The sequence below is a fragment of the Dipodomys ordii genome, unplaced genomic scaffold (genome assembly GCF_000151885.1).
Source record: "Dipodomys ordii isolate 6190 unplaced genomic scaffold, Dord_2.0 Scaffold73, whole genome shotgun sequence".
NCBI lineage: Eukaryota > Metazoa > Chordata > Mammalia > Rodentia > Heteromyidae > Dipodomys > Dipodomys ordii.
This window is the reverse complement of record NW_012267289.1, coordinates 11579079-11604569: the sequence shown is the minus strand read 5'-3', so window position 1 is coordinate 11604569 and position 25491 is coordinate 11579079. Positions and strand designations below refer to the sequence as shown.

At 35.5% G+C, this 25491-nt stretch overlaps 1 protein-coding gene across 2 annotated transcripts in view; it reads right to left on the bottom strand.

The window, feature by feature from the left end:
- Positions 1–25491, bottom strand: part of Zpld1 (zona pellucida-like domain containing 1) — a 61103-nt gene that overhangs the window by 23761 nt on the left and 11851 nt on the right. For both annotated transcript variants that reach the window (XM_013024126.1, XM_013024124.1), the window contains 2 exons: positions 15860–15970; positions 706–926 (listed from right to left, as the gene is read on the bottom strand). In XM_013024126.1, the coding sequence (XP_012879580.1) occupies positions 706–926; positions 15860–15962 (324 nt within the window). In that variant the 5' untranslated portion in view covers positions 15963–15970. The remainder of the gene's footprint in view (positions 1–705; positions 927–15859; positions 15971–25491) is intronic.

Genomic DNA, 25491 nt, shown 5'->3' with positions numbered 1-25491 from the left:
CACCTTGACAATAAATTAAAATTTTTAAAAAAACAGGCTATTAGTTCTCACTCAGGGTGAAAATTTGCAAAGCACTGCTTTGACCTTCAAAATGACTGAAAAAGTGTACACTGGAATTTTATGAGTAAGACTTAACTCTGCTAAACATTTTGAATTGGAAGTGTAGGCCCACACAATGAAGAGATTCACCCAAGAAACATCAACAGCCTTCTTATACAAAGGATTAATGCTGATCGTTCAATGGCAAGATTAACAGAAGATAATAATTGTCCCATTTTACCTGTATTCTTTCTTCCTGAATGAGATCACCGAAGCAAAAGGCCAAGTGATTCAAGTCAAATTCACTGGCATAAACACTGTATGATCAGGTACTGCAGTGAAAGCATAAAGCCGATGGCTAATGATAAACCGCAAAGAAATTTCCATCCATGTCACTTACCCAAAAGAATGTTGCGTAGAGCAGCTAAGCAGCCATCAGGCCCTTTCGACTTCTCAGCTACTATAAACAAAACCATTACTGGAAGATAAAATTGTGTGTTTGGGAGTGCAAGCCTCGAGCAGGCAAAGGGGGAAGAAAAAGATGTGTTTCGTTTTCTTGGAATTTTTTTTGGAAAGATAGATTGAGCTTCTGATTATTTCCTGAAAATAGGTAGCTTTTTATTTATGACTTCATACCTAGCACATAATATCACACTCGTATCTTACCACTAAGTTGTTTCCACAGCCCTCCAAGGTGCTGAGATTGATGATGAAAATGACCACGGCTGGAAAGGTGTTGTTATTGATGAAGCCCCTGCAATGGGAATCCCCGTGCCTTCCATTCAGCGCCAGGTCTGTTTCAGAATAACCCGAGAAGAGGACCGTGCAAAAATTAATCTTCATTGTAATGGTCTGCACCCCACAGTACACATTGATGTCTCTTTCAGCTAAAACATAAATGGATTTAAAAATAAACAATTGTCATAAAGGTGCAGTAGAGCATAAATGAACAACTCTTTCGCTTCTGAGATGTTTGCACTATCATCTAACTCTTTCTAGTCTGCACACTTTATTTCAAGGTTATTAAGAAATAACTTGATTTTGCTCTTCATGGAAAAACAGAAGAGGTATTGCATACGGACATTAGAGTTTACCTCCGTTTCTTTGTGTCTGCAGTTCAGTAGGTATGCACTGACTACCAATTGAAGGCTGTTGAATTACAGGAAAATTGAGTATGGAAAAAAAAAGAAAGAAAAGAAAACAGATTTCTTAGAACATTCCAAACTAGAGCAAATTATTTAAATTCCCTATATGTTGTGAACTTCAGTACAGATTATACATTCTCCCAGGTATAAAGATGAAGCAATTACATTTGTCCAAGTCCAAATTGTTAAGCACCTTGGTGTTTAGTAACTTACCCTGGATGTACAATTAAAGCCATCCAAAATAATTTCACTTTATTTAACCTATATTAATTAAATTTAATTAATAAAAATTTTAAGTAAATTTAACCATATTAATTAAACCTAAATTGCAATAGAGATAGAGAATACAAGTATAGTGATATGATAACCAAAGATGTGTAGGCTACTCAAAGAACAATTTTCCAATGACTATGTATGCAGAAAAGAAGAGTATGTACTAAACATGAAATGCAAAACACAATTTTCATGGTTCTCAATGATTTCATGACTTATCAACAATAAGAGCTACCCTAGGTCTTGGTCTTGAGAGTGAGCACACTCACATACATATACATAGACAAGCATTTCATAGCTCTATTTAGGTTTTCTACATATAGAGAAGAAAATGAGCATAGAGAATGGAAACTTTGGCTTCTGAATAATTTCAGAGTTAACTGTTATTAATTTGGGTAATGTCTATGAATTGAGTTGAATCCTACCCCCAAAAGGACATGAAATCCTAAACTCCTCTATTCCAGGATTTATTTTTTATTTATTTATTTAATGAGTTGTGGTGATTCTGGAGTAGAATGGGGCACCAATCAAACATGAACAGATGTTCTTATGAAAGGAACATACTCTAAAAAGTAAAAAGACATAGCGAGAATTCCTAGTGAAGACAGAAGAGTTAAATGATTCATCTAGGAGTCAAGGCACATTCAGAAGTATCCAAAAGCTAAGAATCCTCCCTAGACTGAGAAAGAGAGAGAGAGAGAGAGAGAGAGAGAGAGCATGGTTCTGCCTTGATTTGATTGTGTGGTCTTCAGAAGTGTGAGACATTGTATCTCCACTGTTTTAAATAATACCAAGAAATAATACTTTCAATTGTTCTAGATTCCCTTCATAGTGGGACTTAGGTAACCAGTACTGGAAAACTAATACACTGACCTTTCCACATCTAACATCATTCCAACATTTACAAAAAGAATAAGAAATAGGCATCAGATGTGTCAAATGTGGAAACCAACAAACATGAACCGATTAGACCATTTAGAAAAACTACTTTGGTTGTTCACCAAAAGAAAATGGAACAAAATGTATTTTTGCAAATGATAGAACGTTCACCTATGAAGTATGTAAATGTCAATTAAAATGTTCATCATTGAATTAATTTACCTAATAACTCAGCCTTAATTTAAGAGTAGAAATTGTTCAATAGCATCTCTCCTTAGGATGTTTATTCTCTACCAGTTTTTGCTAGTAAAAATGAGTTATAGTTTTGAGATTGTGAATATATCAGTATGGGTATAGAAATATATATACATTATATATGGTAGTAATTTTAAACTCACTAGAAGTATCTATAAAAAAGGAAACACTAGCATCAGTTTTACAGAAAATTTTAAGCACTATTCTTGTGAAGATAGAAAAATAACACAAAGATATGCCTCACTACCACAGAAAACACTAAATATCAGGTAAATCAGAGAAATGTATATAGCAGTATTTGGCAAGATTAATTGTCTAAGTGGAAAGCTAAATTTTAAATGATCCTCTTTGCTAAAGTATCATAGTTTGTTAAAATATGTTTACTGACTATCAACTTCAAAATACATCTTAAATTTGAAAATATTTTTCTCCCTCTAAATGCTATTTCTTGGCCAACATGACTGTCATTTTTCCTCTGGGATAGCACATTAACCACTGTTTCCTTTTCCCTCTCACCCCTTTCAATTAATATACTTGTTAATATATTTATCTATTCATTTCAGCTTCTTATATCATCAGTTCTTTGTGTTACTTAGACCAAAATCTGTGTGTTGATCAGGCACTGAAAACTCTTCTTGATATACCACATTCCTACAGCTACATTCTCATCTCTCTCCTTTGTCTACATTGTGACTCTGGATGTATTTCATTGTTTGAAAGAAGCCCACTTAGTGATGGATGTCAGAATGAGGATTCCATCCTGTCATGTTGGGATTTTTTACAATAGTGGCACAAGAAAAGTTAGTAGAGAGATTTAAAAAAAATGTTCCATGCTTTGTTCTGACAGGGTTACATAATTGTAAAAATGTTAAAATGTCAAGTTCCATTCTTATGATTTGTCTATCTTATTACATAGAAATTACACCTCAACAACGTATCATGAGCATTTAAAAAATCATGAAACGCCTTATCTACAAGATAGTGCTTTCTTCAGCTTAGAATGTTCCTTTAGTCACAAAGCTTTAACTGAGCAATGGCTCCCTCATCCTCCAGGTCTCCAACTTCTTCTTATCCAAGATCTCCCTGATCCCAAATATAAAGAAAACAACTTTATTTTTTTGCTGTCCGTGGCTTTAAGTTCATACATGCATTTGTATATTTTTCTAATGAACTGAAAATCCCCAGGGCAGAAAACCTACTCTATTCACTGATGCATTCCTGTGATTGTTTAATCAATTCTATAAAGTACTGGAGCAGTAGTCTACACTGAGGATTTCAATAGTAGTGACCTGTATTCATATGTATTACAATCTGTTATTAGAGGATGGATTGTATTGACAGAAAGATTGTGAAGTGGAAGAGAAAGTCAACCTAGACCAGATAAGTTGGTTAGACACATCTTGCAAAAGATGGCATTGACTTTAATTTCAAAGTGTCAATAAGAGTTAGCTATGTTAAGAAACAGAAATTAATAACACAGTAGGGACTAGGTAAATGATAAAATAGATTCAGGTTTCTTGAGAGCCAGACAGGTCTCTTTTTATTAGGATTTAAAGAAGAAAAAAATGGTAATGTATTAATCCAGTGGAAGATACAGCTGAATTTATAAGATAGTTTTACAGAGAAAAATGGTCTTTCTGAATATTAAAATGTTAAAATGTCTATCTCAATGTTAAACTCTCCCCTATTAATAAGTCCACTAACACTTGGATTTGTGCTCAATGAACAAGCCTAATTGTATTAGTTGGTATGTTCTAAACGCACCAAAATAAGTAATCAATAAATATGTCACAAAGGAGAGATGTCATTATCCTTAACTTAAACTTAAGACTTTACTTCCTCAGCTGTTTGCGGACATGCACTGATGTTTAGAATACCTGAACCAATAGAAGCAATTGCTGTGTTTAGATGTAAAGCTCTCTTCTGTTTTCTGCTTTACAACCAAAGGCATGTAACCCCTGCAGTGAAGCTGAATTTGCTACAAGCTGATCCCACTTGAAGATATGATAACAAATTAAAGGCCTTTGCAGTGTAAGAAAAGAGATATGTTCAAATCCATTCTGACCCAGCTTTCTAAAGACTTTTCACTATCTTTCAGAGAAACATATTTTCCCCCCTGGTTGTAGATACTAAAGGCATCCATTCAGCTCAATTTTACCATTTGGGAGGCTTTGAGGAAAAATAAAAAGATACTTCAAGTCACGAAAAGACAGTCTCTGACAAAAGTAGAGATTTTTTTTTCAGCTACTGATAACTCTTTCAACAAAGTTTTTAGCCTCTTACTATCCTTGGCTGACCTAAATTGCAACACTTCTCTGTACTACACCTTCTAGAAGCTAATGGAAAAAACATGAAGGGACAATATATATTTAGGGTATCACACCAGCAATGGGTTTGTTTCTCACAGATTTTCTAAAATTATGCAAACCTTAAATTAGCTTCCACACTGCCAACTCTCCAGCTTATCATGTATAAAAATCTGTCCTAATTTGGAGTTCATAGCTTATATTTATCATATAAATAGGCTTAAATGGCTAGATCAAATTACATATATATATGAGTGTTAAACCCTCTTTTATATATGTATATATGTTAAAGTTATATATATATTATATATTAAAGCCTCATATATATATATAGAAAGAGAGATAGTACACAACCTCTACTCCTTGTGAAATCCTATTCCTAGAAAACCTAATTGCACATGTCTTTAGAAACAATGGCTGACAATGCATTTGTAGCACTCATACATACACCTAATAAGAATGTCTAACTTTCTTCCTTCAACAATTCCTAGTCAACTTTTGTAAGCCCAGAAGCATCTAGGTGAAGCAAAGATTGACTTATGATAGACTGAACCTTTCTCTTCACATTTGGGTACTATTCACTTGGAGACCTACATTCCCTTTCAGTGGCATAAGATGGTTAAACATTTCTAATTATGTTATGCAATAATAAGGACATGGATCAATACAATTAATTTAACAATGTACCTACTTGTATCTTTTACTACAAAGACAGCAATGATGAACTATTTGACTGCAAGCTGGTAGTTCAGCCTGCAGTGCTGTGGTTAAAAATGTTTTTCACTATTGATTTGAAAAAGTAAGCATATATATGAAAGACAATTCTAGAGGCTTGTCTTTATTACTAAAAAAAGGGGAGTTTGTAAGAACTGGACATAGAAAGTCAGTGCCATCAGTATGGTCTTACTCTAGAGGCTATTTAGAGTTGGTTTGTTTTTTTTGTGTTATTTTTATTATCTTTAAGTACTTGTATAAAAGAGTTGCCATTTAACAAAGTAAACAAGACCCAAAGAAACATAGGCTCCATGGTTTCCCTCATTTGTAATCATTAGTATATGTCTAGGATAGTCTTAGCAGAGGATCAGAATAGCTCAATACTTATGTACATATGACCATATAAGATGCTGCTAATCTAAATGAACTCCAAGATAAGGAAACAAGAGGTTTCCTTGGTGGTTTTTGTTTTTAATGAACTGTGTGGTTATTTCTTTTTTCTTTCTCTTTTCCCCTTTGGTTTTATCTCCTGTTGTCCTTGTATTTGATTTTGGTACCCTGTATATTGTATATATATTTATCTGATTTGGGAAAGGGAAAGGAACAACAAAATGTTGAAACGGGGATGAAGGTTGAACCAATGTAATAGCGATACTCACAAGACAATATGTTAGAAATGAACTTTACAATTTGGTGGGGGAGGGGTTAGGGACAAGGGAAATTGGGAGAAAAATAAGAAAGTGGGTAACAATGTTGGACAAGAAATGTACTCATTATCATACTATGCAACTGTAACCTATCTGTACATCACCTTGAAAATTAAATTTTAAAAAATAAATAAATAAAAATAGTTCTCATGGGGAAAAAAGCAAAGTAGTTTATGAATAGAATATATCTTGACAATTGTCACCTTGTTAGTCCTACTTGCTTTCAAAAGCTACACTGCATGCCACTGTATGTCAGCAAATTGCCCTAAATTTTATTAAATGTATAGTAGCTGTCAATCTCTGTATTTAACCAAAAACTAAAAATATTGACAAGTTACTCTGTTACTTCCCAGAGCTTGTGGTTGAAAGATGAGACAGATGAAAAGTAGCCAGGTACAATACAGCCTGATGGTACAAGGAGCTTTGTAAAGATTACATACACCTTTATCTTGCTAGAAGAAAATGTCTGGGAAGGAATTGTTAGGAAGAAATGAAATATTTCCAATGGCTATGTTTTATAAGAAATTGATTAGATTATGGTACAATGAGAAATAGGTGTCACTAATGATCAGGTTTCTAGTTTTGATGAATTATTCCCTGAGATACAGAATTCAGAAAGAAGAAAGAGAATGCCCATGGTTTGAGAGGCTGAGTTCTAAATGGGACATGAAATCTTTATACAAAAATGTATAGCATCCTAGTAGAAATATCATAATTATGATAGAAAAGAGAAAAATATATACATTTGAGACTCATCAGATACCCAACACATTAATAGTTAGCTATACTAATAGCTGAAACTAATCATGACACCATTCAGTTAAGAAGAGAAACAAGCCAGGCCCCAGTGGCTCTCGCCTGTAATCCTAGCTAATCAGGAGGCTAAGATCTACAGATTGTTCTTCCAAACCATCCCAGGCAGGAAAGTCTATGAGACTGTTATCTCCAATAAACTTTCAGAAAAAGCTAGAAGTGGTGCTGTGGCTCAAATGGTAGAGTATTAGCCTTGAGCCAAAGGTCAGAGACACTGCTCAGGCCCTGAGTTTAAGCCCCAGGACCAGAAAAAATTTTTTAAAAAAAGGTAGTGAAACAAGGTGAGGCCAGAAAAACTTGTGTTAAAGTTGTACTTGGATGAGACATTCCCTAGTTATTCCAAAGAAGTGTGATCATCCTCTTGAAACCTATTCTACCCATTACTCTTCCCTTTTCCTATGAACCTACTATATCATTTATCTTATAGCTAGAGTGGACAACTGCTTTCCCACTAAATTATAAACTCCTTGGAAGTCGTGCATTTTCCCAGAGCATTCCACAGTGTGTCCTTTCTGTACTCTGCCAACTGCCTGAAAGGAGGCCTCTGATCTCAAACTGCCAATGAACAACAATATACTCAAAGTCTGACATAGATTATCTGACTTCCAATTAAGAAAACATAGCTCGTTCATTAATATGTAAGTAATATGTTTCTGCAATCCATTTGGGCATTTTACACCTGTTTTAATGTATTAGTCTTGGTGACTATTTTAGCTCATTTTAATAATAATTATTTTAGAAAATAGTATCCTTTAATAAGTGACATATTTGCTAATGCCTATTATCCTCAACAAGATGTTCATAATGTTCTGCTGGGGATGCTATGTATGTCATCAGAGCATGAAGCCAGCAAGACCATCACCAAGACCATGCTGTAGCCTGCACCTGTTATACTTTAGAGTGCAAACAAATCACCAGAAAAGCATGTTAAAAGGCATCATTCTGGTTCAGTAGATTTGCAGTGGGAATCTAGTTTGTGTATTTCTCATAAGCTCTCAGGTGATACTAGCAATCCGGGTCTCTCAGTCACTTCTGCTAAGTCACAACCATGCATTGTGATTAGACAGAAAGAAGCTTTTTTGGAGGTGTTAAACACTCCCACCAAATATGTGTTTGAATGGTGTACATGCCTAGGAGAGGGGAAAGTTCAAATGTAAAAGTGATAGGGGAAACAAAGAAAAAGGGACGGAAAGAGATAGAGAAGAGAAATTGTCCTTTCTCTTCTAAATTTAGCTAAAGAAATACCTGGCTTTGAATCTCAAATAAATCTCATGAAAATCCCTGTGAGGCTGAGCCTGAGTCTACTTTAATGCTCAGATGATCACATGTGAGAGCCAAATGAGAAAAGGATCGGTTCCTCTAACTCCTATCTCTACCCCATTCCACAAAGCATAGCAGAACAGCCCACTCCAAAATGCAGCTATGCTAAGCGGGGTGATGTATTCAATAAGAAATGCTACTAGCAAAGGCAGAATCTGTGGCACGGTGGTCAGGGAATCTAGTGGAAGCAGATACTTTCTGACTATCTGTGAGACACACCTGGGAGACTCCAGCACAAATGGAGAATACTGGGGTTGGATGGTTGGTCCACAATGAGCATAAGTGGAAAATCTGTACAGTTCAGATAAAAGGATCGTGCAAACACAATGTCTTGTGTATACTTGTAAAAGAAATCCTGGGATAAAACTCAGAGTATCAATAAAAATCCGTTAAGATGGTGGAGGTAAGGCATTTGGTACGCTGAAGAGTGTTTTGGAGTGCAATAGAATTTTTCTGAAAATGACTTACTTTCTGGGTTCTAGAAAATATTCTAATATAAATTGATATCATCTTAGTAAGTTCCAAGAGTAATTTGTCTGTCATTTGTTTCTCTTTCTAAACTTAGAGTGATGGTATTTGGTACTATAGAAATTGCTTAGATAACAGATGCTATGTATGTTGTTTTAACTCATTTTTAAAGTATATTTCCTCCCACAAAGTTTTTATTCCAGAATGGGTTTGGGTACTAAAACAGCAAGAAATCCTTAAGGGATATTGATATTTCATCTACACCAAATAGCAACAGCTGATAAGAATTTCAAGTGGATCAAGTTTCCTCTCTATTTTGAACAGGTTTCTTGTCACCTTGGTTTCCCAGCACATCTGCTTCTCGTTAGCAAATACAAGCTGTTGTTTCCAGTGCTGTAGGACATTTGTATGCAGTCTGAAGCAAACTTTGCAGAATTATAACTACACTTTGTGCTCCACATTCTTTGAAACCAGAAGAGATTTTTTTCCATAGGCAGAAAACGCAGGTTTTACTTGTTCAGAGGAGGTGCAAAATTCATACCATAATTTTTTGTTGTTGTTGAATAAGGGCATGGACTCTGCATTTTCCACTCCCTGAACATATTAGCTGATTTCTTTGTTTTCCACTGCACTTTTTCATTGTAGATTAATTTGGATGTGATCAGTCATTGCTGTGTCAATAAGTTTTCCCACATCTGGTCATTCACTGCTGCCCCAGGTACAGTGATGTCCTGGGACCAAAACATGAATACTCAATATGAAGGTGAGAGAATCCACCTTTCATCTCCGGGGAGGACTAGAACATAGCCCTTGGGATTATTATTCTATTATCCACTCTTCCTTCGTCTTTTAGCACTTAACAGTGTAATAATTAAGCAAATCTTAACATAAAGTTACTTTGTTTTGTTTAATTCACAAGTCAGTTCTATCAATTAAATCGAGGATTCTCAATTTTGTTTTCTGGAGTATACTTGTTTTCATTCAAATGTTAATAGGCATTGGCAGAGGAAGAAAAATATTTCTTTAGTCAATCAGGTTTTGAACTAGCTAAACAAATACATTTGCCTTTTCGGAATCTTTATTGTGGCATATACCTCTGTGATTATCCCTTCCTACAACATTTATTAAACTTACTATTTATTTTTTGGCTATGGTATTTGATAGACTACAAACTTGCAATTTTACACAAGTTCTTACACAGTGTTCCAATTGGAATGTGATGTTTAAGAAATACTTGGTCTGTTTATTGTGAAAAGTGAAAGAGAAATTTCTCTGAGGTACCTAGAATTCTTTATATGAAACATGTTATTGCCTTTCCCTGTTAGTGATATTTTAAATTGAACATCAAATTGCAAAGTCTGAAAGACTGACTTACATTAAACTTCCCAAAAACTGTTTAGGTCACCACAAGACAGCATCAGGCCATTAACTTTCTGGTGCTCACTTATCTCCTTGCCTGTCTTTTTATTATTCTAGACTACTTAAGAGAACTAAAAGTTCAGCCTAACTCTACTCCCTTTCCAAACCAAAGACAAGATCCAGAAGGAACTCCTGAATTACAGAGGCATATACATCTATCCATTTGTGTCCCAAGCACAGCTCCTTGGCATTTAAAAGTCAATTGTGAATTGAATTTTACTCCGGGAAGAACAGGACTACAGTTCCAGTGCTACATCAGTCTGCTGCTCCTTAGCTTATATAGCAAAGTTAAATGAGATGATATCACTTTAAATGTTAATGACTCTGAACATGGTAGTTCTCTTGGCCCAAAAATAAATGCTATGGAAATTAAAGAATATAGTTCTAATGTCATGAAACAGCAAAGGTCAGATAGGGTGAGATGATTACTCTCATCATTATTAACATTGCTTTCCATTTAGATAGCCCCTCTTCTTTGCCAGACTCATTATCATTCTATCTCACTGCTTAGAATCTGAGCAGCTCCTGCAGCTCCTGATGACGCCAAGGCTGATCCTGATGTGGAAACAAGCCAGAAGTCAAGAGGGAAATGAGCAATTAACCTTTAGGCTTTAGTGGTTCATTCTGTTCTTTCTAAAAACAACCCGCAAAAAAATGAATATTAAGTAATACCCACAAAGGTAAAGTTCCTGGTACTTCCCCTTCATTTGGATTTGAGGATTTTTATATAAATTTTAAAGTATTACAGTGTGTGCATGAATGTATAAATGTGTATGTTTGTGTGCATACATGCACGAGTAAATTTCAGTATTTGTTACCTAAGTAAGTCAATTCCAAATATACTAACATCTTAAAAGGGAAATGCAAATTAAAAGATCCTTAATCAATGCTCCTGGTCCAAGAGATTTTTCCTCTCTCCCTTTCCTTAAAAGATTTTATTTTAGGGCTGGGAATGTGGCTTAGTGGTAGAGTGCTTGCCTAGCATGTATGAAGCCCTGGGTTCAATTCTTCTGTACCATATTAACATAAAAAATGGAAGTGGTGCTGGGGCTCAAGTGGTAGAGTGCTAGCTTTGAGCAAAAGAAGCTTAGAGACAGTGTTCAAACCCCAGGACTGGCAAAAAAAAAAAAAAAAAAGGCGGTACACTGGTGGCTCACACCTGTAATCCTAGCTACTCAGGAGGCTGAGTTCTGAAGATTATTGTTCAGCCTGGGCAAGAAAAATCAGTGAGACTCTTATCTCCAGTTAACCACTCAGGACAGTGGCTCTGTGGCTCAAGTGGTAGAGTGCTAGCCTTGAGCTGAAAAGCTGAGGGACAGTGCCCAGGCCCAGAGGTTAAGCCCCACAACTGACAAAAAAAGAGTTTACTTTAAAGAACTAGACATGTCATGAGACTCTTATATTCAATTGGCCACCAGAATGGTGCCAATGGTGGAAATGGTACTGTGGATCAAAATGCTAGAGCACTAGCAAAAAAGCTCAGGGAGAGTGCCCTGGTTCTGAGTTCAAGCCCCATGACCGACCCCCCTCCCCAAAAAAAGAATGACAGATCTAGAAATTGTGAGTACTTTCTCCTCTCATTGAAATGGATATAAATCTGTTGGAAAACTAGATGAGACTTTTGTAAACTTTATAATGTAGGTATGTCTGTGTCTAGAATCTGGAAGCTATCACTTTGAAATGTAAACATGGAGGGTTGCAACATCTGTATCTCCCAGTCTCCGAGGAAGAGACTTTGTGTAAGACTTGCTTCAAATCACTAAACCACCTCCTATCCTGACACATAAAAAGTTAATTTTTCCTAGTGATAAAGGTGATACAGATGGTCACTCCAATTACCAGGTGGAGTCAGAAAACGTGACAAATGTTGTTGTCAAGTCCTCTTACTTGAGGAGCAGTTATTGTGTGTCTTAAAAACATGTTGTATGTAATGTGCTACATCTGCTTGGCTGTATAAATGTTCTTAGTTTTTTTCCTTCTCTGAAGCCTAAGCCGCGTATCACATTCTGAGTGTAATTTGTATTCAACACTAAGAGTGTCTTCTTTCTTTATTACATTGGTGGAGCGGATTTTAGACTGGCAGAAGGTTTTGTGTGCAATTACATTTACCTAACACATGGTTGTGCTTCTAATGGCAACTAATGCCCTACAGAAAATAATAGAATAACATCATCACTTGTTCTTAACCATAAGTGTACATTGGGTCAATATGTAGAATTTCATACAGATTATCATCACCATATTCAAATGTTCCAACATTACATTTGAGGTGAAATAGTGGAGTCCACACACTACCCAAGATGATTTTGTGACAGTGGTTAATAGAAATCATCATAAATATGTGCCTTAACCTATTTCAGTTTTATTGTATGATAAATACTTGCTTTTTCTGTTGTTGATCAGTCAACATGTTTTATTAATGCCTACACAGTATATATAGATACAACATCAGCCCAATGATCTCAGCTGAGCAGTATTTTCTTTTCCAAATCAGCCTTTCATCTACCCATAATAATTCCATGTCTTGGCTACCAGTGGGGAGGATGTCTCAAAAAAATTACTCATCACCTCCCACTAGCAGGAGAAAGGAAACATAGTATCTCACACTTTCTTTCTCTGGGTCTTTATTACTCCTTTTCTTTTAAATCAGAGAAAGAGCTACTATGTCCCCGAAGTTGACTCTTCTGTCCATACCACTGATTTCTTCCTCATAGCATCAATTCTTTCCTGATTAGTATTTCCAGTCTCTGAATACTTTTCCTTTCTGAGATCTCAGGACTCTAGTTCGAAACCACTGCTTTCTTATTTCAATTTCTAGTCCATCTTACTCTTCTTTTTCTCTTTTGGGGGTGGGGGAAACTACCAGTATTTTTAAAATTTTTATTTTATTGTAAAAATGCTGTACAGCAGGGTTAGCGTTACATGAATAGGTAAGGAGTACATTTCCTGTCCATCATTGTTACCCCCTCCTTTGTTTTTCTCCTCCTATCCCTTCCCTCCCCTCCCCCACCGCCCCACTCCTCCCCTGCCCTTGTTGTTTTTAATGTACTATGTGATTTTTTTTGTTTCTTTGTATTATCTTCCCCCTGTTGTCACTGTATTTGATTCCAGTGCCCTGCATCTTGTATATACATTTATTTAATTTGGGGAGGGGAAGGGAAAAAACAAAATGCTGAAACAAGGACACAGGATGACCCATTGCAACAATGACACACTCACAAGACACTATGTTGGAAATTAACTTTACTCTTCTTTTTCATTCAAAGCAAAAGTTATCTAAATAACAGTGTTTGTGAAACCTTTCATATTCCTATTTCCTATTGCTCTCACACTACATAAGAATTCAACTTTCCGATAGCTATAAGTTGATATCCTTTCTCAAACCTAGGTATATATTTCCTATTATTGGGTAGAAGCTTCCACTATACCTTATTTTAAAAATGCCTTTAACCTGTTATTTCCAAACTCAAAGATCTTTACTAAAAAATGCAAGCATCCTGTATTTTCTGTGTTATGATGTCAACATTCACTTTTCCAAGTTAAAAACTTCCTCTGGTTTTTTTTTCCTTGTGCCTGCCAAATCAAGTTCTACTGACTCCAACACAAAAATCTCTTAAATTTGTCTTCTTCTATTGCTCTAACTATTGGTGACTTCATAACATCTCTCTCTGCCTCTGTCTCTGTCTAACTTGATTCTGTCTTTCATTTTTCCCAAAGTCGCTTTTATAAAATGAAATATTACCATATCAAGCCTTTCAAAAATATGTTTAAAAAGATTCAATGGCTCTTCGTTGCTGGCAAAATAAAGACAGACACTTTCATTACACAATATAATAGATAAAGCCAAAAAAAACAATTGAATTTGAATTTACTCAAACTTCTAGATCTAATTAGTTCACGGGACATACAAGCAAAGAGGAGTATGTCAAATAATACTCTTGCATTTAACCAAATCCAGACACTCAAAAATCTACAGGACAGATGATCAAATTAAAAGCAATTTGTCTGAAAATAGTGTTATTAATTAAAATTAAAAGTGTTACTTGAGCAATACATGAAATGTAAAGATGCTTAAAATTATTTTTTATATATTTAGATAAATAGAACATCATATATATCACATATATGCTGGAGATTGAACATAAGTTTATATTAAAATATTCCAGAGATAAGAGTGATAGGAGAGAGATTAAATAGAAATTTACAATGTTGATAATGAGAAAGTTACAGTATTAAGATGAATGCACATTTTACTATCTTTTTTACATATCTGTAATTTTCCATAATAAAAAATAAGAAAAACAAAAGAAAGTATGGCACTCAAAATCATTAATAACCCATCTTTAGAAGACTTACCTTTCTCCACCATGGCAGAATTTCCTACCATGACCTCTAGAGTTTACCCAGCATGCCAAGAAGTTGGACACTGTCTGGTTCAAGGGGATCACTAAAATATACTCTAGTCTTTATCCTGACATAGAAAACTCAGTTGTACTATGGAACTATCTACTGATTGCTCTGTCTATGGAGGTATGTGGTTGTCTTAGCATGCTCCATTATAGGAATCTTTGACAGGGTTAGAAAACTCTGAATGTATATATTCAGCAAAGCAGACTTTAAAAAAAAATAGTTTCTGCTTGATGGTGGTGGCTCATGTCTGTGTGCCTGGCTACGCAGAAGTCTAAGCTCTAAGAATTGTGGTTCAAAGTTAGCATGGGCAGTAAAGTCCATGAGACTGTTATCTCCAATTAACCACCAGAAAACCAGAAGTGGAGCAGTAGTTCAATGCGGTGGAGCACTAGCCTTGACGGAAAAAGCTCAAGGATAGAGTCCAGGCCCTGAGTTTACACCCCACGAATGTTTCCAATTCACTCATTGTATTTGGTAAACATTATTTTCTTTGTCTAAGGTTCTATAGTTTCACCTACTGCAAAATGACAAATACTTATATGAAATGTAGAATACCTCTGCACTGAGTATAGATTTTAGAAATCTATGGGCTATGCCCATCAATAGTCACAATATTGATAGCTTTCTGTAAAATTTACTCTGAAGCTGATCTGTGTACTTAGATAGTGACTAATATTTCATTGAAATAGTATTTTAGGGATATCACATAACAATTCACAATTATTTTTCTGAGGCATTTATTCTTTTTTTTTATTTTGAGGCATTTATTCTTAAATCCGTTAACACATAAGCATACTTTTAAGTCTGAATTAATGTGTGACTTAAACACATCACCCATTAGATAAATGTTAAATGAAACTAACCTCTCCAAAGTTCATTAGCCACTGGTCAATATTTTCACATTTGTGAATAGTCATTATAACAATATTAACTTTGATAAATACTTTGTGTGTAAATATTGATATTAATGACAACTCCAGAAAATGTCTCCTCATTAGACACACTTACATAAAGGGGCAGACCCCCATTCCCATAAGATTCTTAATTATTTTCTATTCAAACATAACCATTCCTTCCAGAAACAATGCAGGTAGTTTAGCTCTAGACTTACCAGGAAATCTGCTGTGGAGGTTGGCATCACAATTGTAACCATTGAACTGAGCAGAGCCCGGAAGCACTCTTATTAGAAGCATCAACAACCATATTCCTTCCATTGCAAAACCTATAAAAGAATTATGTGGACATCATCAGCCATCACTCCTACTTGCTAGAAAGACTGAGGCTGATCTCAACTTGCTGTGGGAAACACAACCTGTATGCATGTTGTCAAAGCTCCATAAAGGCCAAGGATTATTTTAAAAAATCACCAAAAAATGGAGTCAGAGATTTCTATAACAATGCTTTACTGTTATTTTTATTGTTTGATTTCCGTTTGTTAATGGTGAGAAAGCCAGGTTTTGAAAAGAACAGGTGAGGTATAAATCATATGGTTTTCAAAGGGGAAAAATATTATTAAAAAAGAACTCAAACCAACTATGTGGCAGATGAGATTTCTGAACACATAGACTATCAACATATGAGAAGTCACTTTGGAGTCATCATTCAATACTCAATTTTGAGCAAATTTTCAATACTCTGAATGACCAAATGCTGTCAGGGGAAAAAACTCTCAGAAATGTAATTCTTAACATTGTTAGTTCTCAGTGGTTTGTGCATCATTTCCTCAGGACCACAGGGATAACACAAAGAAAAAATAGTATGTAATGTGAACAGTATTGTATCTTTTCCAATGAATGCGTGCTGATTGAGCTCTTGATGAGACATGAGGCCAGTACAGATGTGTGAGCACGATGAATGCTGAGGAGAAGCTAACAGAAGTTGGTTCTTCAGATTCTTATGTGGGTGGACAGATAAATGAAAATTGACTTTAATACATGAATACCTGTCAGACCAAATTTCAATACATTTTCCTGTATGCCCTTTGATTGGCCTAATAAACATCATAAAACATCTTACAGAAGCATCAAGTTAATTCTCACAGCATTGAAAAACATTCTTTCAGGTTGGTGGTTTGGGCCTATGCATCAAAAGCAAGAAGAAAAAAAACTGCAAAGGTTCACTCAGATACCTTAGTGCATTCTAAAAGCTTGGGGTTTGGCATGCTATGGTGTTTTAGCTGATCTTAAAGACCCCTCCCTGGATAACTAGTCAAGTCTTGAGCAAAAGGAAGGAAATACACTTTGCTTTTAAAATGATCGTTTTAGAATTACAAGTTTATGGCCAACAAAGTTGCTGTGGAGAGGATGTGGGAAAGGAAGACATGAGCTTACTCTCCAAAATAGACTGAAAACAACTTGTTCTACATAGACTTCCTTCCTTTGGTATTCTTACACATTATTGGTCACAAACCCCATTACTTGGGGGAATAACAGCTTTTCATCTGGTTGGATCCGATCCTTTGAGACAATCCATAAACAAAAGGTTCACACAAATGTCTGACTCATACCCTGAGTTCTGTTTGTCATACTTCCTCATTGCTAGCTAGCTGTCAGAAGGCTTAAAATAGGACAAGACAGTTCTACTTTGAAGATCTTGGAAGATTGTTAGGAAAGAGAACAACACAGTGCACAGTGATAGATTTCCATTACCAATACATTCACTCTTTAAACACACACACACACACACACACACACGCACACACACACACACATTTATTCTTTACTCTGCCACTACCTTCTTAGGATGAGTGGTATTAAATTCTAGAAGGTATTGGAGACTCTAGATCTACACTAGTGCATCCCAACACAGGTGTGTGCTCTAAAGACTTGGAGTCAGGGTACTCAGTGAGTTGTTTTTATTTGTGGAGACACTTTCTGGCTTCAATATTTCTTCACAATAGGAAAACATTTATCCAGTGCATTTACTGTACAGAGATAGGTCAGGTCCCTGACTTTTAATCTTCCATTTATATTTCTTACAATGATTATGTGATATTGGAATTATTACTCCATGTCCAGAGGGAAAACTTAGTCTCATCACATTTCAGTAACATAGAAAACAAGTGAGAGAAACAAAATGCAACCACAAATATTACTTTTAGTGAAGTTTGGTGTACAAACTACCTAAATGCCACCTGCTAGTAAAAAGAATTGCATGATTCTTTTGCTTAATATTTATCATAATCAATTATTTTCTTTTATTGTTTTTAGAACCAAGACCGGGACTTGAATTCAATACCTGACACTTTGGCTCACTGGCTAGTGCTCTACCCAACTAAACCATACCACCAGTCCTTAACTGTTTTATTATACTTCCATTTTTTATTACTTCTTTTTTGAGACAGGTCCAGCTACATAGCTCAGACTGTCCCTACAACTGTACTCCTTCTGCCTCCGCCTTCCAATTGGTGGGATTACACACACACACTACCACGCTTAATTTCTAAATTGTGTCTCCTTTAAAAGCTCATTTCATCTTATTAAAAAGTACATTATTATGTCATTAATAAAATTTTTAAATAGCTACAGGCTAGAATATGGGCATTATGGGGAAGAAAAATAATTCATTTAAAAGACAAGCTTTCCTTTCTCATTGTGAAAGCAGTGAAAGGTATCAGATGGACATATTTGTATTGCAAAATGAATGAAGTCATGCTAATTGCAACAACTGAGAGCAGTAGTAAAATCTTGCTTTGTAATTTTACTTTTTTATTACTATCTTTAAGTATTTGTACAAAGGAGTTGCTGTTTAACAAAAGAGTTTATAAATACAATGCATCTTAGTTTATAAATACAATGCATCTTGACCAAAGTCACCCTTCCACAGTCTCACCCTTCCCTCTCCTACTGTCTCTTCCCTCACCTTTTGTAATTTTGTAGGATATATGTCGAATTTTTTACTGCATTTGATCAAATCTAAGATGGCAACAAAGATATGCCAATTTCTTTCATACTGAGAACAAAAGCTTCAGCACTAGCATGGAGATTAAAACAGTTATTAAATACTTTGATGACAAAGAGGTAGAACAAAGCTTAACCTATTCAATTGTATGAATTTTATCTCAGATGTGAATTCAAATTCTTTCTCAGCTATTGAAAATTAAATGATGATCATAAGAGCTTATAAACTGTATAAACTCTAAATTCACACAAAAAATATATATCAAAGGGGCTGGGAACGTAGCTTCATGCATGAGGCCCTGGGTTTGATTCCTCTGCACCACGTAAGCAGAAAAAGCCAGAAGTGGCGCTATGGCTCAAGTGGTATAATGCTAGCCTTGAGCTGAAAAGCTGAGGAACAGCGTCAAGGCCCAGAGTTCAGGCCCCACAACTGAAAAAAAAAAAAAAGTATCAAAGACCTCAGTGAAAGACCTGAAACCATTAAGCTATTACAGGAAAGAGTGGTAGAACCACTGGGACTCCTTGTTACAGGAAAGAACTTGTTGACAAGCACCCAGAAATACAGCAAATCAAAGAGAGCCTACAACAGAATGGGGGAAGAACTTTTGCAGCTACACACCAGACAATGGCTTAATATCTGTAATATAAAAGGAACTTAAAAATTAAACCCTCAGAAAACTAATAACCTAATTGAAAAATGGGCTAATGTGCTAAAGAGAATCTTATCAAAAGAAAAAGTAAAAATGGCCAATAGACACATGAGGAAATATTCAACACCTCTGGCCATAAAGGAAATGCAAATTAAAACAACATTGCCATTCCACCTCACCCCTGTTAGAATTTCCACTATCAAGAAAACTAATAATAACAGATGCTGGTGAGGATGTGGCCAAATGAGAAAGCTACTACACTGTTGGTAGGAATGTGAATAAGCTCAACCATCCTGGAAAGCAGTATAGAAGTTCCTCAAAAAATTAAATATAGAACTACCCCATGATCCAGTAATTCCACTCCTGAGCATTTCTTGCTGTTGTTTTTAATGTATTCATAATGTACCATGTGATTTTTTAAATTTCTTTTGTATGTTCTTCCCCCATGGTATAACCCCTGTTTTCACTGTATTTGATTCTGGTGCCCTGCATCTTGTGTATACGTTTTTCTTTTCTTTTCTTTTCTTTTTTTTATTGTGAAAATACTGTACAGAGAGGTTACAGTTACATGGGTAAGATAATGAGTACATTTCTTATCAAGCATTGTAGCCTCCTCCTTTGTTTCACCTTCCCATCCCTTCCTATCCTCCCCCCCATCTTCCCACCCAATTCTCCCCCCCACCACCACCAAATTTGTGAAGTTCGTTTTCGACATAACGACTTGTACATCTCATTGTTGCAATGGGTCCACCTGTATCCCTATTTAAACAATTTGTTTTTCCCCTTCCCCTCCACAAATTATACCGACACCAAATACAGTGAAAGCAGGGGTTATACTGTGGGGGAGGGACATACAAAGCAACAAAGAAATCATCTTATAAATGTGTTAGAAACAATCGCATGAAAGAAAAAAAATTTGAATACATATCTTAGGGTTCATTTCCCTAATATCTCCTTATCTGATTTGGGGAGGAAAAGGAAAATAACAAAATGCTGAAATAAGGATACAGGTTGACCTATTGTAACAATGAGATGTACAAGACACTATGTTGGGCTGGAAAGTTGGCTCAGTCATAGAGTGCTTGCTTCGCATGCTTGAGGCCCTGGGTTCAATTCCTCAGCACCACATAAGCAGAAAAAAGCCAGAAGTGGTACTGTGGCTCAAGTGGTAGGGTACTAGCCTTGAGCTAAAGAGCTGAGGAACCGCACCCAGGCCAAGAGTTCAGCCCAATCAAAAAAAAAAAAAAAGACACTTTGTTGAAAACTTACTTTATAACTTGGAGGGGAGGGGAAGGAAGGGATGGAAGGAGAAAAACAAAGGAGGAGTTAAAAATGCGCAATAGGAAATGTACTCATTATCTTACTCATGTAACTGTAACCCCTCTGTACAGTATTTTTATAATAAAAAATATATACAGAAGCAAAAAAGACTACAAACCAGAATATAGTAAAGCACTACTACAGCACTACTTGCTCACCAGAGCCAATGTATGGAATAAGACCAGATGCCCCACAATGGACAAACTGATCAAAAAAATATTGTGTATACACACAATGGAATTTTACTTATGCAACAGAAAAACTGATGCTGTACCATTTGAAAGACATGGAAGACCTAGGGAAATTATGTAAAGTGAAGCAAATCAGACACGTAAGGTCCAGAGAGTGAAGGGATGCATGTTTCCTTTATATGTGAGGGCTACTAACCTTATGATTAAATATGCTGGGTGGTATGCAAGTATATACAAATGCATTAACTGAAATAGGGTAGCTTCAAGGGAGAACTCAAATAGTGTAATTCCTTAGAATGGCAAAGTCCAAGCTCAACAAAATAAATATCAGCAAGTGGATAATTGCAAGAGATAGAGTGGTGTCTAAGGGAAAGGGGTAGGTGAATGAAGTGGGGGAAATGCAGACAAGAATCCACTGTTCCTTCTACAAAATTATGAAGAGTGAGGGACAGGGTGAGCAGGGGAGGAATGGTAAAAGGGGTGACATCAATCAAGATGAATCGTATTCATAAATGGCTTTGTTAAATGGCAACTTCTTTGTACAACTGCGTAAAGATGGATAGTCTAAGTACAAAGACATAAAATTCCTAAGTGTAAGGAACCATATATTCTTGTGTAAGTCATGTCCTTTATAAGAACATGCAAGGGAGGGGACAGTGTTTAGGCCTGAGTTCCACTGGCCAACACTGTCCTCCAGAACTTAGTTTCACGAGAAACAAAAGAATACGGAGTTAATGATAACCCTGATTAGTTAAATCACAGTATTTGATTTATAGTGATGGATGTATGCTTTCATGTTAGGGTCCAGAAAATGGAATTTTGGAAATACACCAACACTTCTTTTACAGATGGCATTCCTGTTTTGAATCCCTGCAATATCAGCAGTGCTTATTGCAATGCCAAGACTTCTAGAGGCTATTAAATACCAACAAGTTAAAATAAAACAGAGAACTATTAACGGGCAAACCTCCCACCCAAGCCTGTCTTCATCAGTTCCTCTCCACATAAAACAGTAAACATTTGCTGATAGTAACAAGCAGGAAAATCCTACTTTATCACAGTTCCTAATTTTGTTTTTCTAAAATAAAATACATTGCTCTGGATTTGGGGACCCTGAACATTCTATGCATTCATCAAAACATGATGTTCTGGCCTTAGTAGCTTTTGGACATATGCAGATTCATACATCTTTATTCCAGTCATGAGCTGAGTAAAACACTTGGAATAGATTGATTTGTGAAGTCTACTCTAGAATGATCTGAGATATTTCTTGTCACATGGGGCTCCAGGAAGTACTTCCTAGAGAATCTCAGCAGAAGCATTTCCCATCTTTTCCAGCAGATCTAAGTTCAGCAACCCACACTTCTGCTTGGATTTGAATAGTGACTTACAAGGTGGCTGAACATAGCCAACAGTATAAATATTAATAGAAATTTTAATAATAACCTTACTCAAGAGATTTGTACTCCTTACTTAGTGCCTTCATAAATTTAAATTGATGAGGAAAGGCAAGGGAAAACAGGGTTGTACGTAGAATGATGAATTTTAAAGAACTCAGAAATATTCATTAAAAAAACTCTCATCTCTTAAACACTCACGTGTTTTAGCTTGATAATTAGCAGCACACAAGAAGGTGAATGCTAAATGATTTGGGTCAAATTTGTCAATATTTGTCATAATACAATTTCCTTTTAAAATGATAAGATAGAAAATTTTAATTTGTTTGCTTAGGATTGAATAAATTAGAAAAAAATTCCTTCAATTCACACTCAATTCTTTCAGTTCTTCCAGAACTACAGCTCTCTCTATTTTATTATAAAACAATTTTTAAGCTGAAGCTTAAAAGTTTTAAATTGACTTGTCCAGGGTCACAGACCTAGAAAATAGCAGTGCAGAATCCAAAGCTGAGCTCGACCTTTGCAATTATTACACCACTCTGTTTGACTTCATTAGAGTTTGTTAAATAAATAAAATTAATGTCCTAATTTCCAGAAAGTAAATTATGTTAATAACGTATGCTTAAAATATGCCTTGAACTACATGATTCAGATGATTGGGGCAAAATATTTCTTAATATCCACATAATTGCCATAACCCTGTTTCATTTAGAAATGAGTGCCTAAAAAAGAATTCTTTTTACAAACTGATTTAATAACAGTATTACTACAGAGTTTTAAGGGCTGATTGTGTGCCAGAATGGCATAACTCTATTATACATATTTCCTAAGCATGTCAAAGCTGTCAAGTAATTTATTCTCCTGATCCTGAGAAAAGAAACAAAGGCCATTAAATGCTAAACAGCCAGCCATTGTTTGAGAATCAGGATTTGTACCCAAGTAGATGGGTTCAAGAAAATCACCCAACCATCATGTGATAGCACTTTCCAGAAATGATGTATATTTCACCTTATCAAAGGGAAATATGTCAGTTATTTAAAAAATTTGATCAAGACAGATTTATTCTTCATTCATCTATCAAATAATTAATGAATGTTTGCATGTGCTTGGTTTTATGGGAAGGGTCTGAAAAACAAAAATTAGGGGAAAATGGAGATACAGCATATATATCCTAGTTAAAGAAATCAGAAAGAACTAACATACAATAGCAAACTGCAAATTATTTGTGATCAGTGCTATGGAAAATAGACATTCTGAGTTGAAAAAGAAGAAATCCTTTAAATTTTCCATAAGATAGCCCAAGACATATATTTAATCCATAGAAGTAAATCTTGGAGGCTAAAAAAAAACTTTTGTTATAAATAAGCAGGTCTATCTGTCTTTAATTAACACTTCTTTTTCATTGTAGCCACTTCCTAACTTTTTTAAAAAAACTATTTTTCCATGTATAAATTATCCTTTCAGAATAGCTTAGGCACTTTGAAAACCTGCATTAAACTTGCATTTTCAGGTGTACAAAGGTGACCACTTAGGGCCTGACAAAAGTAATTTATTAAATAGCATCCCGTGACCAGACCAAAAAACGTGGACACCTTTAAAAGTGCCTTTATCTGCTCTTAAGAAGAACTTCTGCAGAGGCAAATGGATTCACACCATGTATCAAAGCTTTATACTTCCCTAATTGTATTGGCCTTCCTATAGGCCAGTATGTATGATATTGTTACTAATAAGAGGAAAAACAGGAAATTCAAAGCACACATCATTTCTTTGAAAATACAATCATCAATCTAAGGTTTACCATTCGTTTTACTAAAATCAAGCAGATTTTATGAAAATTTCAAACAGGCTCATAATTATATGAATTCTCACAAACACGATGTAGTTCTCTGGTGTCAGTGATGCCACGGTCTCTTCATTCCCTGTCCTCCTCAGAGCTACATTGCCTGGATGTGCAGTTCAGGCATAGGACGCAGCCTCATTCCGTAGCAGCCATTCATGCCTGTACTTCATAAAGGATCAGTCACTTCCCAGACACTTTTAAACCTTCCCAGGAAAAGAGAGAAGAAGACATATGTGTATTTCAAGAGATCAAAGTCTAAAAAAGAAGGCCTTCTCCTGCTTTAGAAGCAAACAACAGGAGAGAAGGTAAAGAGGTACTAGCACAAGGGAAAACTCATTGTCCTGCGAAGCTCAGAGCTACTTTTCCTCCTAGAAAAAAAAAAGAATATATTGGCTCACCCTCTAAAATCATTGCTTTTTTAAGTGCTGGAGATCATAATTCTTTAATAAGGAAACATGGTTTTTGATGGAATGTCTAGACTGGAGCTCTATATTCTTTATGTTGCTCTTGGAACATTAGAGCACCCTATATATTAAAAGGCAAATGAAAATACAAGCCTTCATCTGAAATATCCATTATTATGTACATATATTTTCTTTAATGTAGAGTGTCCTTGTCTTACTAAACAAAGAATAAAACACACCATGCAATTTCAGAATAATGCCTCAAAGAAGGAAATATACTTAGTTATCAAGGAGGCATTTGGAAATTTTATACCTCTAAAGATGCTGATGTATACCATAAAGAAATATGAATGCCAATGGCTACTCCTCAGAGAAACCCTACTCTAATTGTCTCTGACAGAGTGAATGAGTGTACATTTATTTCCCTTTGCCCACCTCCCTCGTGTGTCTCTCTGTTGAAGAGTTCTTCAAGTAATCTAATGATTAAATGCTCTGTGGTGTATCCTTGAGAACATTTATTCTGGTACCTTAGTTTTAGGGAAGTACTGAAACTGACAGATTGAACTAAGTCACTTTAAGAGCTTTTCTGTAACAATTCAAGTCCTTCTTCAAGGTACTTACACATTATACAGTTCTGACATAGTTTTAATCTTATGTTAAGTATATTACATTTCTTCATCCTTTCATGAACTATATAACAAAATGATACTTTAGTTAATGGATTGTTTTTCCCTCATTAATTTGACACAGACAATTAGTATGCCTATTCCAAAAGGAAAACCTTTTTAATAAGGATGATTTACAAAATATTTGCAAGCAGGAACAACTCAGAAATCAGTCAAACCAAAGGACACCAGACTTATACACTCTAGCTGAGTATAAATCCACTTCCCAATAATCAAAAATATCAAGATTACAAAAATGAATAATAAAAATACGGCTTCTTCACCCATTACACAACCTGTGCCTCATGCAAGAGACCCTTTCTAATCATACTTCAGGACTGAATTTCTATATCAACTCATTCATTATGTATTTATTA